At 39.6% G+C, this 19,877-nt stretch overlaps 1 protein-coding gene across 3 annotated transcripts in view; it reads right to left on the bottom strand.

Annotated features, from left to right (window-relative positions):
• The window catches only part of trpm3 (transient receptor potential cation channel, subfamily M, member 3), a 132,260-nt gene extending 124,593 nt beyond the window's left edge, over window positions 1-7,667 (bottom strand). For all 3 annotated transcript variants that reach the window (XM_068703377.1, XM_068703378.1, XM_068703380.1), the window contains exon 1: window positions 7,461-7,667. In XM_068703377.1, the coding sequence (XP_068559478.1) occupies window positions 7,461-7,664 (204 nt within the window). In that variant the 5' untranslated portion in view covers window positions 7,665-7,667. The remainder of the gene's footprint in view (window positions 1-7,460) is intronic.
• Window positions 7,668-19,877: the final 12,210 nt, after the last annotated feature.

The raw sequence follows: 19,877 nt of genomic DNA, 5'->3' as shown, positions 1-19,877 counted from the left end.
TCTGTCTCTGTCCATCTACCACCCACTACCCTAGAGCCAGATGACTCTCTCATCTGTCTGTTTCCCTTCCCTTTGCTACTTAATTTCTCTTTAATTAGTATGAGTTGTAATTACGACGAGCTAATGATTTACAAAAGGCTGTGAGTCCTGTCTCTTCCCACGCTGTTGACTGTGTACTACAATCAAGAATGTCTTTAAGAAAATGATGCATATGAATGTGTATTTAAAAATATGAGTATTTCAAAATAACTCATACATTTCATGGTCTCATTTAGTAGTTATAATTGACAGATACAGAGGATAATGTAAGTGATGTCCCAATCAAGTGTTTTTGGCCCTGATCCCAAACCCGACAACAGCCAAGTTATCCTGTTATCAAGTTACTCATGGAATTAACCTTAATTAGTGTCAATTGACATGATGTTTCTGTCATTGTTTGTGTCCAATAGTTTAAACTATGCCCAGATGGTCCACGATATAGATCCATAGGTTTGGCTCAGAACATGGCGTCTAGTCATCATGAGGCAAGATCAAGACAAGGAAGTCATTGCAGTGTTACAGCTGTTCTATGCAGCAATCTGTGGGGACATTTCTATTGCGATGGATAAAACAATTGGTAGAGATGGATTTCATTTAACTTTGTAGCCACTTCATTATTTATGAATGAGAATATCTTCCCCGTCTAAGTATCAAATTCGAATTGCGGAACGATGTACCATTACTCTCTAAATAACAAGGCATAAATTCATAATTGTCTTTTCATAAGTTATCATAGTTTACCACCCAGAAAGGGAGAAATCAATACTTGAGATGTAAGGATTGCAGTTTTACCTGCGGGCAACACGAAAATATACATTCTGATTAATAGCAGATGGGTTGATAGATAAAATAATTCATCAATGATGAAGAAAATATGAATTATATTCTCTAAAATATGAACATAGCAGAGAGCAGATCAGAGACGACAGCTGAGACACGCTGTGCACATTTACAAGGAACGGTAGCTTCTCATTTCAGAAGCTAAAAGTTTAGTTATGTTTCCTTTGTCAAGGTTTGCCCCTAAATGCTCCGAGATATTTACTGCAGTGACATTACTGGAAACGTTTATAATCACTAAAAGCAACCTCACTGATCTAATGTATAATATTAAGCAACATTCAAAGACTAGCAGAGGTGGAAATGTCCACGCTGGTGCGGGTCTCTAAGTTGGAGACTCATTCAGGTTGGTGGCGGGTGGAGGATTTATGATTACACGCAGATTTGGATGAACACTTTGTCCATAGATAAGAAGAATCACTGCCCATGATTTATGTGAAATTAAGTTAATACATTTTTTATTAGTAAGAACTAATGTTCAGACCAACATTAACACTGCTTGAAAAAAAACAGTCCTCCTCATTCATTTTAATGAGAAACTTGGATCTGGAAGTTGCCAAAGTCAAACATTTAAAAAAAAAGTAATAATAATAATAATAATAAAAATGTACAGTATGAATCGACCATCAATGGATGCTGATTGTCAATGTGATTTTCAGCTTGATTTTACTCCGATGAAAGTAAGAATGCTGCAGGCCCAATGAAAATGAAAGTGAGTTCAGCCAGAAAGAAAACAAAAAAGAAAAAAATATGTTTGTTAGGAAAGCAGAATACTTGAAACGCAACACATTTTTTCTGTAAGTAGAATTCAAGCAAATGCCATTACCATACCATCTGTACAGTCCATCTTTCTTCACACTTGGTTTTACACTACCTTTCAGTATTTAGGCACATCACCCACGTATAGATCGGTAAATTAGCTATTGTTAGCCTCCCTATCTAACACAATTTCTTGGTCATGTTAGAAACATAAGTGTGTGCTCAATGGTCTTTAATAATGAGTTGTTCACAGCAGGACCCACAAGGGGGAACCAGAAGCTGTGCGTCAACATAGCAGCAAGAATTAAAGAGTAAAATATATTTTGTATGACCTCCATAACTTTATACTTGATATTTAGGGAAGTGATCTGTTGATGTAAGATCATATTTACACTAAGTTACTTTACTATTTACACCATGAGTGGAGGCCATTGTGTGCCTCAGAATAGAGCATTTAACATGGCATGTTGATGATGAGACATATTCATCATGAGATGTATTTATCATAACATGCTCTGCACTCGCTGAGTATCTCTGCTCTGTATGAGAGCATCTGGAAGTGTTGCTTGAGTAAGTATTTCATAAAGTTTATCTTTATTGTACTGAGGTGTGTTTCCTCATCTATTTAATAATGTCAGTGTTTGGGACTGTCCTTTTTTTTGTCCACAACACAACATCGGCGCTACAGCCTTGCTTGTTGCACACGCATGCTTCAACCTGCTGGTTGGCACATTTCTTTGATGTGAGATACTTGACTGATTGCAGGAAACTGAATCCACAAAAACAAATGGATGCAAATGGCCTATTCTGGTAGCAGGAACAAAAAAACACTTAAATAATACAAACTATTATAAACTTGAATTCTACAAACTATTATATTCTTGGCTGCACCACCAGGAATAATGCAAGGCAGACAGGATACTAACAATTAGCACAATAATAGTATTATTATTATTAGTAATAGTCCTGAGTCCTGACAGCTACAGATGCCCCATCTCTGAACTCTCCATAATAACAATTGAGTTAGCAGGTCAACCTCTCTTGTTAAGTTACTTTTACAAATGAACACAGACTGAGACTGTATGTTTATGATTTTTCTGTCTTCATAACTAAATAGAAAAGACAAGACAGTGTCTCCCTCCACAATCACACTGAAATCAGTAGACAAGGCACATTTAACTTGGAACAACACTACATGCTGCAACACCTCAACTGACCGAGGACTGCACAACACTGCCTGTCTTCACCTGTCAATGAATCCCTAACGTGTCGACAGACAGGAAGCTCTTCCCACTAATCTCCCTCTCAGCCAGCGACTGCATCTCAAAATCTTCCAGGGACACAATGATGCTTTGCTGCATCCAAGGTTGTACAGTCGTATAATAGCTATGTTTGTTTGTAATTTGGTATGTTGTTTTTTTTGGCACTGCACGTTTTAGCATACTAATGAACTTGATGTCACAGCCATGATCCAATGCGTTGAATATGCAGTGGGCGAGACATTTTCCAGGCACCCAACAGGGCTCTGAACCGATTCTGTTTTTCAGAAGTAAAATGTGATAAAAAGTTGCCATTTGGCTGATTGTGCTAACAAGCAGCTAAAGAACAAACGGCAGACGACCTACTATAACCCACAGAAAACACTTCTCACTGTGGGAGCCACTGATCATTCTTCTAAAAGCATCCCTTTTAAAAAATAACACAAATTGCTGAACCATGCACCGTTTCCACAGTAACCGCCAAAACTCTTTGCTTCTTTCAGACCCCTACATCATGAAGTAATATCACACTTGGTTTCATTGTAATGAGAAGCCAATACAAGCATTTACACATGTTCAGGTTTGCTTCTCCTGGGTACAGGAGATACCAAAAGAACAAATGGAATTTTAAATTTAAAATAAACGTGAAAACTCAACAGTGATTAGTGCCCTTATTACATAAGAATGTATATGTGTAAAGTGCATGAAGAGAGATCAGAGGTCAGATAGCAGGCTTGTTATGTTTGTACGGTAATTATAATATACATTGTTATCGTAATAGAGTAACAAAGTGTCACGATAGGCTCACTGAACCTGTAATAACTGATGTTTTTGGATAGGCTCATCACTGCTTTCACATCGTCACATTTGACACATTATCACTAAAATACAGATTTTAGCCGCTTCAGCGAACGTGTAACACACATTATAACCGATGCAAAGACAAAATGTTAAGTGGGCACATTTAAGTTAGATAGATGCATAAGTTCAATTCAGAAGCAATATTGTTTAGTCATTCAGAACAACATCAATAGACATAGCAAGGTAGTTCAGATGAAAGCATAATAAATCAGCACTGTTTTGATAACTTATTTATACTGACACCGATATTGTGACATGTTCTCTTGTGATACTGGAGCGGAGCCACAGGCTTTACTCAAGCCTTTTAGCTTTGGAACTACTCTTCTCTTCAAGTTTTTCCATTAAAATCAATAAATATGTAGTATGGTTTAACTTTTAATTGGTTATTACTTTTTCTTAACATGAGAGACACAACATTGTGACAGACATAGTGAGCACCAATGGGCCTACTCAGAGTGACTAAAGAACACTGAGGAAATGCACTGCACTGCAGAGGGATTTATGTTTTGTTTTTGTAATGTGAGACCAATGAAGATTCACACCTCTACAGTCAAACACACAAAACCCACGCAAACAGACGTGCTGACGCAATTTATACCTGAAGAATATTTCCGTCTGAAGGGACTGGGGACTTCTCTAGCTACAGTGTACAGAGCAGAAGGCCTCTGTGATCCACAGATGCCTCGATGAACTGCAGGGCATTCACATGAGAATTAAGACAAAAGCATTACACAAACTGACACACAAGCTTTATCATTCACTGGATATGTAGAGACGTTCATCGACTCACACGCACAAAGAAGAGAGGGTCCAGGTGGAAAACACCAGACAGTTGGTGTGTGTAATACTGCAAAAAATGTACAACAGTCAGATCAATGGCTTCACTGACTCAAAATCACAGATTTGAATTGTGAAATGTGTCATAACCTGTCAAAAACATAAAGCAACAACTTTGTCTGCCAAATCTCCACCACCACCTCCACTTTACTTTGAATCATTCACAACAAATCCAACTCAGGAGAAAACAGACTACTGAACTCCTTTGTATTACACAAAGCCAGTAAGGGAAATCTCAACAAAATGGCTGCAGTGTGCAAAACATGCCATGCAAACATATACTGGTGGCACCACCCAACTTGACATTGACGTTAGAAAGTGGCCGTGACCGTATTTATCCATATGTGATAGACTGCTCTATGTATTACTGCCAATACACATTTTTCACGGCAGACATTTCAGCATGTCATAGCAGGAAGAGCACAGGGTTAATCAATAATATTAATTAGCAGCAACTGCAGTTTATTTAGTTATTGTGCAATATTGGCTCATTGGAATGGCTTACTGAGAACTTATGTAGCTGAGCCTTCATAATTGTTTTTAGTTCCATGTGTTCTTCGCCTGCTGTGACCACATTATAACCACAGTCCATTCACACAGGTGTATAGACCATGTGTGTGCAGAGCCTTTTACAGCATTTACCAATCCTGCCAGTAAAAACCAAACAACTTATAACATTTGATTATTTGTTTGTTTTGCAAGTAACTAAATTAAATTAGATGTATCATAAAGGAATAGATTCACACTCTGACAGAATCATACAGACAAACTTAAATTCACAGAGCTGAATTTTCTAAAAGCTCTTTGCTCTTCTGTCTTGGCCTCTAATTCTCCTCGGCCTTCACTCATTCAGCAGTTTCACTGAGAATTGGATTCTTAAAGCGCCTGTAGAGTAATTATCTCACTCACTGTCTCTTCCAATTGTTATCCTTCACTCTCTGTTGCACTCATTCAAGTCAAGTCATACACACTAGCACTCATTCAGTAGCACACACACACACACACACACACACACACACACACACACACACACACACCCGGCTATTACAACTGACTAATGATTCAAAGTGTCTAATGATTTGAGACTAGCAGAGGTGTTTGTGGTAGTATCACTCTGCTGTTCATATCCAAGCAACACAAATCCCAGAGGATCACGCTTAGCTTCTCTTTGTGCACACAGAGACACACACACACAAAGATGAATGCTGCTTGAGAAGCACACAGGAGCACAGATACTAGTACTACTTTTATAAAATACAATGATTACTTTTTAAAAAATCTACATCTGCATTTATATAAGCCCTATTAACATCTGTGACAAAACTGTCTGACAGCCCACTTCCTCAAAGTAAGAATAAAAAAAACACGTCCTCTGATATTTTTATAGCAGTATATGTGTGCAATACCAAATAGCACTGGTTACTGGGGCATAACTGAAAAAACAGAAGTGGATCTCGTATCCCCAACCGTGCATATCTCTGTCTCCCACACATCTCCCAGCTCAGATATCACTGCCAAATATCACCCCACAGATTGGCTAAGCATGATAGTCCACGAGCACCATGCTAGCAATGAGCATTAGTTATTCTGACCTCGATCCATAAACATATGCGAAGTTCCACATTTCAAAAATAGATGGGAACCTGGATCCATCAGATCCACATGGAGAATTTTTTTTCCCACCAGCCTGACAGATGCTGCCAAAAGACATAAAGTATACATCGATTTTGAAGCACTGCGAGCACCCCGGCACCTTGACGCAGGTGCAGGAGACAAGAAAGATGGGAATGGAGTCAAGTAACAAAAGAGAATACAATAGTAACAGATATCAAGACAGGGTCTGTGTGTGTGTGTGCAAACAGTTTCCAAAATAAGTAACCCCTCTCTCACAATTCTATCAAAACATCCCAGTCGTACCGTGTCTTAAGGTATATCATTTACAGGTTTGATAAGTGGAATGTTTTTCTTCCAGTCTTTCAGGTTGTCCTCAAACTACTACTACACAACAATAGTACTACAAATGTGACACAACAGCTTCAATGGATAATTTAGTTAAAGTAATTTATAGCCTTCCAGCTGTCAGTTGTTCTGTTGATATTCAATTCATTTTACTCGATTGATATTTCTGTGACTATAACAATCCTTTAAAGTTGATTGATTAGCAATGTTGGCTTGCTAATCATCATGCCCCCTTTTACTTAGACATGTTTTATAAATACTGTGGCACAATTTTAGCTGATCCCCAGGCATCTATAAAGATGGCAATATCTAAGCTAATCAAACCCTGTTCACTGTTCACACTGTGCATTGAATTATAAAATAATAAAACACACGGTTGTTTTTACATATATCATACAGTAGTTAGTTATTTCAAAGGAATCATTATTAAATGCTACAGTTGTGCCTTGAAGATATGCAACAGCTTAAATGGTAAAGAATCTAATATGTTTATGTTGTAAAGTTTACGACACATAATACTAAATAGAAATACAATATTGTGTTCTGACTGCAGTACCTGGTTTCCAAGGTAACAGGAGGTGGGAAACTGTTGAAAGCTGAAAACAACTGCACAGTAGCAAAAACAGCATCTTACTTTGGGTTATCACTCCAGTGGCAACACAGAATGACTAATCTACTGAGGATTTTGATGTTTAATAACTTAACTGGCAAATTAACCAACGTGCTAGTCTTCCAAATGTCTCTACTCCATTTACCTCCTAATCCCTCACTGCTGCTTAACTCCCTCCCAGGCAAAGTGCTATCTCGACAGCAGCCTTTCCTGTCCCATTTACCCCCCAGAACCCTGGTCATTGATTTATCTTTGGGGGACATGTAGAGGGGGGCCAATTTATCCTCAAAACATCTTACCGGTGGCTGCTGAGAGTTGAGCACCCCCCTCTTGGTGGAGCCCCCTCTGGAGCTGAGCCTCTTCCACGACTCTGAGAAGCGCCCCCTGGTGGTGGGGCGCCCCGGCCCAGATGTCCCGGACACAACGGATGAATCATCCCGGGTGGAAAACGGACGATCCCTGCGCAACTCCCTCCGCTCACTCCACTTCTTCTTGGAAGCCATGGGTGTTAAAAATGTGGTCAAAAAGATGTGTGAAGAGAGGCGCCTACGCTAAGTCGAGGAAGCTGGTCTTTAATCAAACTAGTGCCACAGGTGGCATCTTCAATTCATTCTCAACTCTGCTGCCTACTGAAGCTTGATTCACTCAGTCTCTGTGTCTCTCTTCTTTCTCCAAGTCTTCTTCCTCACTTTAAAAGATTATGCAAGAAAAAAAGTCCAACTCCTTTCTGCCTATTTCTTTTACTTTTTCCCTTCTTCTGATCTTTTGATCAAAGGAATGGGACAACAGATCTTCACCTGCTCAGCTGCACTCCTGCGCTCTTCTTTTCTTCCCTGAAGCCTTTCCTCTGGGAGGGATGGGAGTCAGAGAGGAGCGGTGGCAAAGCAGAAGGTGCTGTCTGCACCCTGTTGCATGTGCTGTTACTGTGGCTTGGCCGTTAACGCTGTTTTCCCTCCTCACATCGAGAGAGAGAGAGAGAGAGAGAGAGAGAGCGAGAGAGAGAGCGAGAGAGTGAGAGAGAGAGAGAGAGAGAGAGAGAGAGAGAGAGAGAGAGAGAGCAACCGGAAAAAAGGCAAGGGAAAGAGCGAGAGAGGGACGGAGGGAGGTTGTTGGAGGGTACAATATTCAAATACGGATGAAAGAGACAAAATGATAACTAGGAGCTCACAGAGTGGGCAGAGAAAGAACAGGAAGGAAGAGCAAATGACAGCAAGACAGGTGGAGAGAGGCAAAAAGAAAAAAACACCAGACGAGGATAACAAAGAGACCAGAGAGAGTCTCTGGAGTGCAGGGTTCCTGTTGACAATAGTGCAGAGCCGCTTTAAGCTGGCTGAGAGGCACAGAGACAGACACCCTGTTCAGTAAGTCACTCTCTCACAATAAACACCGCGCTTTGAATACCCACAGCTACTAAACCTTCATCTCCTCCCTCTCCTCTTGTTCCCTGAGCTTCCATTCACAATCTCACTCCTCTTTCCCGTGCAGTGCACATGTCTCACATGTCTGTTCTCCTTCTTTGTCTTCTCCCTCCTCTTTGATGCACATGGTTCACAGTTCATGAGTTAAGCCACCTGAGCCTCAGTTTCTCTGTTGCATTTGAAGAGCAAAGGACGATACCAAGTGGAATAGTTGTGATGTTCTCTACTTTTTCAATTTCCTGCTGTACTACTGTCATCTTCTCCTTTCGCTCGAATGCTTCTCACTCAAAGTCTTCGGCTGTGCTACAAAAGGGTGCCATGCTGTGGAGTTGTGGAGTTGACAAAAGGTGAGAATTTTAGTTATTTCTTCAGGTGCAGTTGTGAGGAAATACTGTGTGTTACTCTATGACAATCTAAAAATGCTTATTGTTCTATTTTGGCAGTAAAAGAGGAGAAAAATAATCTGGGACAAGAAAACAAGAAGGAGACACAGTGAGAGACACGAGAGAGAGCAAGAGACATAGCGGGATAAAGACAGGAAGACAAAGTGAGGACAGGTGACAGTGTCTGAACACCAGGGACATTGCCGTCGTAGCTCCCAGCAACCACTTACCACCTGGGAGTACGCTCCGTTGTGTGTGTGTGTGTGTGTGTGTGTGTGTGTGTGTGTGTGTGTGTGTGTGTGTGTGTGTGTGTGTGTGTGTGTGAGTGAGAGAGAGAGAGAGAAAGAGAGAGAGAGAGAGAGAGAGAGAGAGAGAGAGAGAGAGAGAGAGAGAGAAAGAGAGAGAGAGATTGTATTACTAAGCAAGTGAGAGATGGGTTAAGTGAAAAAGCAAGGCAGATATTCCCTGGAGGATGATGGTAGGGAGAGTGAACAAGTGTGAAAACATGATATCACTACTTTTGATCAAACATGGAACGACACCATGGGAACTTCAAAGTCAGCCCTCACTACTGTCCTGAATCACTGACACAATAATTGACCTTCGTCGGAAAAGCTGAATGGAAATGGCAGAATACGATATTGTGTTCTGACTGCAGTAAATAGTACATGCAAATGCATTTGCTGAAAAATTATAATTGTTCTGGCATGATCGATCAGCCTGCAGGCTTATTGTTTAGTCTCGCCCCTATACACAACACAAATCCCACTTTTGACAGTAGAGCTGAAACAATTTAATGTATACTAAATATTATTGGGTTTTGAACTGTTGGTTGGACAAAGGAAAACATTTGAAGACGTCCTCCTGGACTCTGGGAAATTATGATGATCAGTTTTCTCTATTTTCTAACATTTTATAGACAAAACAATGAGTTGATTAAGAAGATACTCAGCAGTTTTATCAAGGTAATAATGAAAATAATTATTTGCAGCCCAGCGGTCATTGTCATCTGTAGGACTTGTGCTACAATATTCCAGACAGTGGTCTATCCTGAACAAATTTGCCTTATAGTAATTTGGTGCATTAAAACACAAATGCATACATTTCATTTGAAACAATTCATCTCAGCTTTTCTGACAACAAAGAGCAAAAGCAAACGTTTCTCAAACAACATTAATTAACATGTAATTTGACTGTTCAAGTTTCTTTTCATATACTAAAATAAATCAAGTAAATATTAATCGTCAGCATTATGTTTCACCATTCAAATTAAATATAAAATCTAACTGACGAAAAAGTAAATTATAATAGCAACGTTGGCTTAGTCTATAAGGGCTCTGCTGGCAAATAACATTAGTCCATAATACAAAAAGTAACTTGTTAAATCTTTAATGTAATGTAATGTAATATAATGCTTAGTATGCGGTTTGATATGTTCTAGTTATTTGTTGGCCTGTAACACCTCATGTGGGTGAACGGTTGGCTACTTTGCAGCACATTTTGGAAGATTACTGGTTCATGGAAATCTTTAGTTGGGCTCTCAGTGACATTAACATCATTCATGCAAACTAGCCACGTTTTTAGTGTAGCTAGCTAGCATGCTAATGTTTACCAATACCAACACCTCACCTGCTCAACGATACAGTCATAACTAACCATGATGAATACATTGCTTGACATAACTACAACGTGTGTGACTGAGTTACTTCGTTGTTGACATTGTTTTACCTGCCAGTACATGACGGACCAAACAACTTCCAGCCGACATTTGTTCTCCTTGCAGTCTTTTTTAGCTCATTCATACCACTAGGGGTCTCTAACGTCAAACATGTTTAATTCTAGAACCTGACCGTAGTTAAAATATGATAACCCATGAGCCGAAATTGAGCTTGAAATCGATCTATGGCCACATTGGGTCAACATGAATCCGAGTCACTCTTAATAGTCACTCTTGTTTTAGCGCAGAGGGCTGCACTACAAAGCACTATTTGGGGACATGCAGGTTATGCTCGAGATAAGAGATCAAATAATAGAAAAGCACTGATCAGTCAAAGCTCGGTGGATCACTAGGTAATAGTACAACACCGTTTTAAATGCAACATGCAGAAAGGAGTGTGTGAATGCGTAAATGAATGGGCTTATAATATCACTGGCCCATCTAGATATGATAGATCTGATATAATTACATGTGTGTATTCCATTAAGTTAATGTGATGTATTCTCATCATGTCTGACAATACTTTAGCCTTATTCTTTAAGCTGCATACCATGGTGTGAAACGGATTTTGGAGCAGATACAAAAATAAATATGTAAATAAAAAATAAATATATAACAAAAAATACACCCTCTAACAAATGATTCTGCTTCAATTCCATATTACTTGGTGTTTAGCCTTTCAAAATGTTCACTGGTCTCCTGCATGCAACATGCACCTGTAGTAACGGGTCCAGCTGCAATCTATATAAATGGCATGTATTTATGCCAAAAAAACACGACTTCTGTACACATGATCATATATTAACTTATGTGTTTTAGTTTCAGAGCTGTGTGTTGCAGTGTGACATGTGCGAGTCGTGCCTTAAAGTCCCGCAGACTATATGCATTGCCTGCTTTGCTTCAGGCACTGTTATGTTTGCTGTGGGTGATTATAAGATATGAAAGTTAACCTGATTAACACCTTGAATTATGTTTTTATTTTCATTTCTTATTCGCCTCCAACTCTGTTTCACACCGTCGGGGTAGCAGCTGAAATACTAAAATATTGTCATACGCGTCCTAATTTACCCATGGGAATGAATAAAGTATCTTCTATTCTATAAGATAAGCAATACATTAACTTAACGGAATACACAAATGTAGTTATAGTCAGAAGTACCTGTGCTCTATAGTACACGACCCTGGTGTTGTGAGAATTTATACTTTAACACTGAAGTGTCTAAAACCTCCCTTATTTCAGCCCAAGTTATGGTAACACACACACTAGCACAATGTGGTTTTCCAGCTTTTAAAAAGCTTATGCAAAAATTATCCTGGAATGACACTGAAGCATTTATATAAATTACACACGGAGAAGGGACGCGGGACATCATACTGATATGTTGATTTTTTAAATATAGATTTAAACAAAAAAACAAAAAGATGGAGGTTACTCCAAATCATAATTTCTATAATCCATTTTGGGCCCAGCTCCTGAACACAGAAAACTAAATGTTGTGCTTAATTAAAAATGGGGACACAGGGCAAATAAGACCAGTCGGTGTATCCCCCTGCCACCCCCCCCCCTCCCTTCCTATGACATCAAAGATCTACCCACACAGGGTTGTGTGGTTGCCATGGTTACTAAACCGAAAACTTTGGGTTGCATCATCACTGCTTCATTATAATCCTCCCATGTAGCACCACGTGCGCTCATGTACAATTTCACACAATTACATCCATGAAAACACCAGCAGCAGACAAACAACCAATCACTCGCAAAAATATTAATGTTTTCCCTCTCTTACACACACACACGTATAAATGTACGCACAAATATGCAACCATCTTACAGGATCATTCATTGATCTGCTGGATTGTTGCAAAACTGTTTCCTAAAAATGGAAGATGACCACATCGTCTCACACGGAGCAAGGAAAGTATTTTAGAAGAAATAACGAAAATGATAAAGTAGAACACTGCTAAAATCATAAGATTATATCTTGTTCAGTTTCAGCTGGTGTGAAGCCGACATGCAAATGGCCCAACACCAAAAAAATAAATATTATCAGAATCACCTATAGAGTTACTCGCCTGACCAAAGTAAACCCTTTAATCTCAGATAATTTCCTTGACCTTAAGTCTGTAAGTAACTTTACTTGGAGAGGCTTTTTAATTGGCTTTCTGATTAGTGGAATCCTTTTTTCTGGGGTTGTGTAGTGTCAAGCTCTAACAAGTTAGAGGCGAAAAAAGAAAGAAAAGAGAAAAACATTCCCCTGCAAAAGGAGGTGTTAGCTGAAGGATTATCAAAGTGCTTGAGAAAATTGCTCACTTTGTTATCTCCAACAATACTCATCGACAGACTTTCTTAATAAGAAATTACTTTTTTATCTTGCAGTTTGTTGTTCAGCAAAGTGCATCTCTTCTCTAAAGACATAAAACATGATTAAGAAATGCTTTGATTTTGAAAGTTGAAGTGTTGTACTGCATCACCACCACAAAGAAACCCAGAATTCTGTGATGTTATTGTTTCAATCATTTTTAAATGAACAATGTATCTTGTGGTACACATTATTCATTCCAAGCTGAATGCCAATTTATCAAACTTTCATATTTCCATTGCTTAAGTCAATTCTGAGCTTGTAAATCATTACACATAAAATCTTCTCCACAGCATGTGTCACCAACAAAAAAGTCACTTCTCTGACAGTCAGAAAATTTACATGTATATCACAGTGAGACATCTTTGTACTCGAGAATGTAGGCAAAAGTGTGAGCCACAAGTGAAATAGACAGAAGTATTTAATATCTTCAGACTTGAAGCCTGATTGCTTTAATTTCATAAGTATTTCATTTTAGAGTGTTTATATGTACTGTTTAGAATTTAAAGAAGGCCTTTAAGCTTTCATGTCTCATTGACTTTAATACACTTGTACTTAAAATTCAACTGTGAACACATTCTGTCATGTTGTAAACTTATTTTCCCCTTGAAATGTTAGCAATTAATTGCTTGACTAAGCATCTTTCTGAAATAAATTAGCAGCAGTGAAATCAGCTGATTTGCAGATAAGATTGATAAAATCGTTTCAGATCCTAATCAGCATATTGTGTATAGAAAACAATAAATGTAAATCTAAATATATGCAGTCAATACATGCATAATTATGAACTCATTGTAAAACTGATCCATTGTCTGTGTAATATGTTGAAGATCCTGGAGAAAACAGGAAGTGCATTTCCTACCTTCAGCTCTATGCACAGCGGGGTCAGAACTCTTCTTGCGTGAGATTTCCTCGTCATTTTCCTCTGGATGACAAAATCAGGGAGAGAGAAGAAAGTAAGAAAATATCCGTTGTACTTCGTAATGTGAATGAGTTCCAATTAAACTCTCAGCAGAACGGTTCTGTTAATTACTTTTTGATTGCCTTGCAATTCAAATCTTTGAAAAAATACTTCAAATGAAAATGTTTGATTGTAATTCTTACGTTTTTTACATAATAGTGATACGATCAAATGTCGGAATTTTTAAAGTTGTGTTTTTATTCCTGAAGTGGATTGACATTACATGTCTTGTTCAAAGGAGCTGTTGATTTTACAGCCTGCACACTGTCAGCATGATGCAATGTGTTGAAAACCTGCACTATATGACACACTCAGTCTATTCCTTTCTAAGAGGAAATCCAGGTGATATGAAGTTAAAAATCATTGCATACGATGTTTTCAAAAGGGAGCTAAAGGGAAGGTCAGTTTCGTTAATCTGTTGCTTGCCAGCAGGATTTTAATGATTTGAAAATTCCTCACTTTTTCTTTTTTCTTTTTTCAAACTGCATAGGTGAAAATAAATGTACATTACAAGAAGTCTTTGGTTCAGGGGTTATGAAAGTGCTCCAACCTCGGTTAATTAAGTATTACCGAGACACACTTAATTAATTAATTAATTAATTTGTTTCCAAAACCGCAGAACTGTCAAATAGATAAAGATAAAGATAGGCTATTGTAGACATGCAATGACTGTCGTTTTTATTTAAAGATTACTCTCTTCTTATTTGATCTGTTCATTTCCTGATCTGATTTCACAGGGATTTTTATTAATTTCTATGATGCTGATTATCCCATTCCTGCTGCAAAGAATCTTTATTCTCATCTGTGTACTGACCATATATCAACTGACAGCACAAGAGGGGAACATCCTGATTTATAACTGCAAATATTGATTACAGTATGCAAACAATACTGAACAAAAAAAAAATTAATTCAATTGATATATGTGTTCCAGTTAATGTTTCTTAAACTTTCCATTTCCTGAAGAAAAATACCGCTGGGTGTTCAGAGAGTGAGAGAGAAGTCGGATCCATCCAGGAGTTCCATACTAAATAATCATTGGTATTAATGGAAGGTGTGACAGTTTCAGCTCTCAGATGTCACTCCCGTTTCCTTCACAAGATCTAACCATCAACTTCTTGAGCTTCTACATTTCAGCAAGCTGAGCTGTTCTCTGCTCCTCTGACTTCACTTTTTCCACTTACTCGTCATTTTCTACCATCTGCAGTGGTTCCCACTCCGTATCCATCCATTCCTTTATACTTTTTTAAATGTATTCAGCTGTGAGTGCCAGACTCAGAGTCCACCTCACTCAAATGAGCAAATCAATAGGAAATTTGTGTAATGAATTCTGGATGTGGTCTTGTCCTTGAACATGGAATGGTCTGCTAAGTGGCCCATCCGAGGCTTTCCTCCGACTCTGCATTCATATTTTCGGAATAAGACATCACCACTTTTCTTTTTTTTTTACACTTTGCTTGTGATGAAAATAACAATATAGCATTCTTGTCAAATTTATATACCGGCAGAATCTGTTGGAAATAAAAAAGAAAGTTTATTCCAAAAAACAGGACGAGGGCTGGTGTGTTTACCCCACTGATAATTAGCCTCTGTCTCCTCTCACATCCTAACTAATTGCTGCTTCCTCTCTGTGCGACAGAAAGGTTGGGGATGCATTTTTAAGCAGGCTGATGCCATCAATAATTCACACACAGCATCCACAGACAATATGTGTGTTTCTGTGCCCGAATTTGTGAATTTCTATCAAGTATTCAAATACTGGTGGAGTAGACAGAGATCTGCAAAATCAACCCTGCAGCTATAACATGAACTGTGTGAGTTATCATTTGTCATCTTGCATCTTCAAAAATCAATAAACCCATGATAAGATTAGAAGCATTATCTTTCTTCTGTTGTTTCAACCTTCGTGCAGCTGTCTGTAATTCAGCTGGGACAGACTCAACTGGCTGACAAGCTGTAATAGATGATAAGCCAAAAGCAAATGCAGTCTCTGAGTGGTGTCACCAAAACTGTCCATAGTGCTGTGAAACTCCTACACATCTCACAGGCTGTTTGACAACAGTCTGAATGGCAGACAGCAAACCCATGATATTCTCAATATGCTCACAAGATGATGCATTGGTGATTTTTGAGCATGTGTGAATGTGTGAGTCTGATTGACTCACTCGTGCTGGCTCTCTTTCCAAGCCACACACACACACACCAATGAGGGACAGCTCGTCTCTGTCTAAACAACAGAAACAGACTACTGTATTGTGGAGAAGAGACCAAAGCACGCTCTCGCACACACACACACACACACACACACACACACAGATTACGTCTTTAATGACAGTTCTCTGCCGAGTGACAACTACCCAGGTCGTGACTGAATCTTCCGTCATCAGTTACTTTTGTATCCCAGAGATAGAACTCCTTAACTTTTATAAAATTATTCTTGGCCCTCAGCTGAGGCAGGAAATGCTGTTTTGCTGTAGTTGTTAAAGGTGTGATGGAGAAACCAAGCATCACATATGACAGGTGATTACTTTAATCTGCACCCAAAGTCCAAAGAAAGTGAAAAGACTATCACTCCGCTTAGGGGGCAGAGAATCCCTCAAAGGCTTATCCTGGAGAAATGTGCTAAATCCATGTTTTATCAGACTAACAGGGATCAGGCTATTGTGGATGATTTATACATAGAGAGCATATGGTTGCTTCTGAGTCCAACGGCCAACAGATGGAGGCGCAAAGCAAGAAAGAGAGAGAACATGGGGAGACAACTATCATTAATTAAGCACCCCAGCAGCCGACCACTTCTCAGCATTCATCTGTTAGCACGGCTTACATAATGCATTTTTTATTATCACCCAATAATGTTCAACACATGAAAAATGATCCCATAACAGTTTAGTTATATGCCAAATCTGTGGCCTTGTTTGGACTTTTTTCCTCAACTATGATTCCATCTTCATTTCTGTGAATGTCAATTATAATCAGCATTATAATTGGCTCGTGTACCTTGTGTACCAAATTTTTTTATACACTCAGCCCAAGCTTCATCTCCAAGAGAGCGTTCAAATTCAAAATGGCTGATGTCTTACCAGTCTGAAGGTCTCTGAGGCTCCTTTGGGAATCACTTTCCTTCTCGCACACCCTCGATTCTTAAACTTCTGAATACTCTACTGAGCAAAAGTCCTTCTTTCCTTGAAAAAAAAACTTTGAACAGAAAGGTGTAAAGCTGGGTAATGTCACAACCAGATGAGGAAAGAGGAAAAAGTCAGATGATTGGAAGGAGAGAGAAACGGTGGCTGAGAGAAGATGGCTGGCTCCAGAAGTCAGAACCCACAGGTGGGCAAGACGTCCCTCTGCTAGAGGAGGCGTGTTGGAGGACAGGGCATGACGCAGCCAGTGTAAGTATGTGTGAGTGAGTGTGTGTGTGTGTGTGTGTGTGTGTGTGTGTGTGTGTGTGTGTGTGTGTGTGTGTGTGTGTGTGTGTGTGTGTGTGTGTGTGTGTATGTGTGTGTGTTTGTGTATGAGAGAGACTGTCAATCCCTATTAAAACACATCTGTAGATCCAGGAGAAAAGCTGGGCTGAGGATCCACATTTTCCACAATCATCTCATTACATCATCAACACCAAAACCAGCCAACCCTTCCTCCAAATATTATTATCAGGTACTGTATTAATCTGAAAAATCTTGCTGGTTTGTTTAAGTGCTTGTTATGGCAAGCCTTGTCTGTGTTTGAGCCACAAAAGTCTGAAAAAGGAAGAAGATGAAGAAGAAAAAGAGGATTTCTTCTTGTGTTGCAGCTCTATGCAAAACAGCTCTCATCTGGCAGCCATGAAGATTAAATAAATGTCCAAGGTGATGTAGTTGAAGCAATGGCATCCCTTGTCCTTCAATGACGTGGCTCATCTCCTCTGCTCTTCCTTATCAGTCTGCGTCTCGTTTTCTGTGATAAGTTGGCAAGGCCTCGTGTTTCAGCAGGGGTGATAGAGATAGAGAGAGTGAAAGAGAATGTACATGTGGGTGCAGATCTGACTGCTCTCTGGGCTTGATGAACATGTGGCAGCTGGAACGTCATCAACAACACCCCCCACCCCCAGTCTCTCTGAGGGTCTGCAGGGTGGGAGGCTCAGTGTGCATGTCACCCCCAGTGATCCAGACCCTTTGAGCGTCTCACAGGGCAGGTTGCTAGGTGAGGCTGTTATGATGCCCACCCTAAATCCCTCATCCTCCCAACAAACACGACATGACCACACACACACACACACACACACACACACACACACACACACACACTGCACAGTTTGAAGGGAGGAGGGTAAATGATAGCAAATAAAGAAAAGTAAACAGCGGGTGGCTAACGAGTGCTAATTTAGTTTGGGGCTCTGCTATGAATTAATGAAGAGATCACTTGGATGCCACAGCAACAGAGAGGAGGAGCGGTCTTGTTGGACGACAGTGAGGGGCCCCTGTCAAGCCGCTGATCAATTTAGGGCCCTGAGATGCCTCTCTGTTGTCTGGAAACATGAGCATGACATATCGTCTCACTGGTCGCTCACTGGTATCCATCGTATCGATCCATTACAAATGTCCTCCTTTTATTTCTCTTGAGTATCTTTCCCCCTTTGTTTTGTTTTTTAAAATCTCTTTTCCCCCCTGCCTCTTCCTGCCATGCTTTGCCTTTCCATCCATTCTCACTATTCCGCTCCTCTTCGCCATCCCTTTCTTCCTTCTCCCGTCATGGCCTGTCTGGGCCGATGCAGTTGTAAGAATGCAAAGTGGCTCATCCAATTGTTGCCTGTCACATCAGGTACAAACTGGTTCTGATCAGGGTTTCATTCATTTACACACCGCTCCATCATGCCACCGTGTGCACCTGCTGCATACACACACACATACTGTACGTACACACAATAAACATAAGCCTCCCCAAGCGTAAATTAAACTTATATATGCTTGAATCAGAGAGGAAAGACGGGTCTAAGAAAAGAGTGCGTGAACAAGATGAAGCAATTAAAACAGGTCCACATAACAGTGTGGCAATTAGAAATCAATTACCTTACTTTGAGTAGCAGTGAGTGGGTGGTTCTCTTCAACAAACTTGTTATTGCAAATAGTCCATGTAAGGTACAAATAAGAAGAGACAATAATTGTGGGAAAAGAGCTGGATGATGAGGAGGAGGTTGAGGGGGAGGACGAACAGCGTGGACAGAAAAGTGAAGGAATAAAGGGGGCATTAAAAGCCTGTGACCTGAAGTTGTAAAACTAAGGATTGAGTGTTTTACATTTGTTAAAAGGTAGAAAAGAACTTTAACTTTAATGGGAAACATCGTCACTAAAAACCTCAGCGAAGGACAAAAAGCCATTTCATTTAATTTTACCTGTGCAGATAATGACTGTACTTTTCCTTGCACTTTTTTGTGTTAATAAGGCAGAGCACTTGACAGTAGAGAACCTTTCTGAGCAGTAATAGAAACTTGTGCCCTCATATATATGCCCTCCATGCTCCGTATCTTGGTGTGGTTGAATAGATGTTTAGGCTTTCATCTGTGATTGAAGGGCAGGGACATTATAGACAATCAATCAACACTGTGCAAAAGCAGAAAATGTCATGGCCTTTCTCTTTGTAATTGACATACATAATCTATATCTAATCAGAAAGTGTGGAGACGCCTTTGAGTTGTGCCCAGTTTGCCTTCCTCAATACAGAGATCACAGAATCAGAAATACATATAGTGTTTCAGCTTATTAGGGGACACACAAATAGTGAGCAACTGCATATTGAGCCGGCCGACTGCAAAGGTTATCAGGGTAAGTAGGTTTCTGTAAACTAACTGTACGTCTTCTGGTTAATTACTGAGCAAGTGTCTCAGAGGATTTACCCTGC

This window comes from Cebidichthys violaceus, unplaced genomic scaffold, assembly GCF_023349555.1.
Source record: "Cebidichthys violaceus isolate CVI_PGR_0920_01 unplaced genomic scaffold, fCebVio1.0.p SCAF_9, whole genome shotgun sequence".
Taxonomy (NCBI): domain Eukaryota; kingdom Metazoa; phylum Chordata; class Actinopteri; order Perciformes; family Stichaeidae; genus Cebidichthys; species Cebidichthys violaceus.
This window is presented reverse-complemented; position numbering and strand designations above follow the sequence as displayed.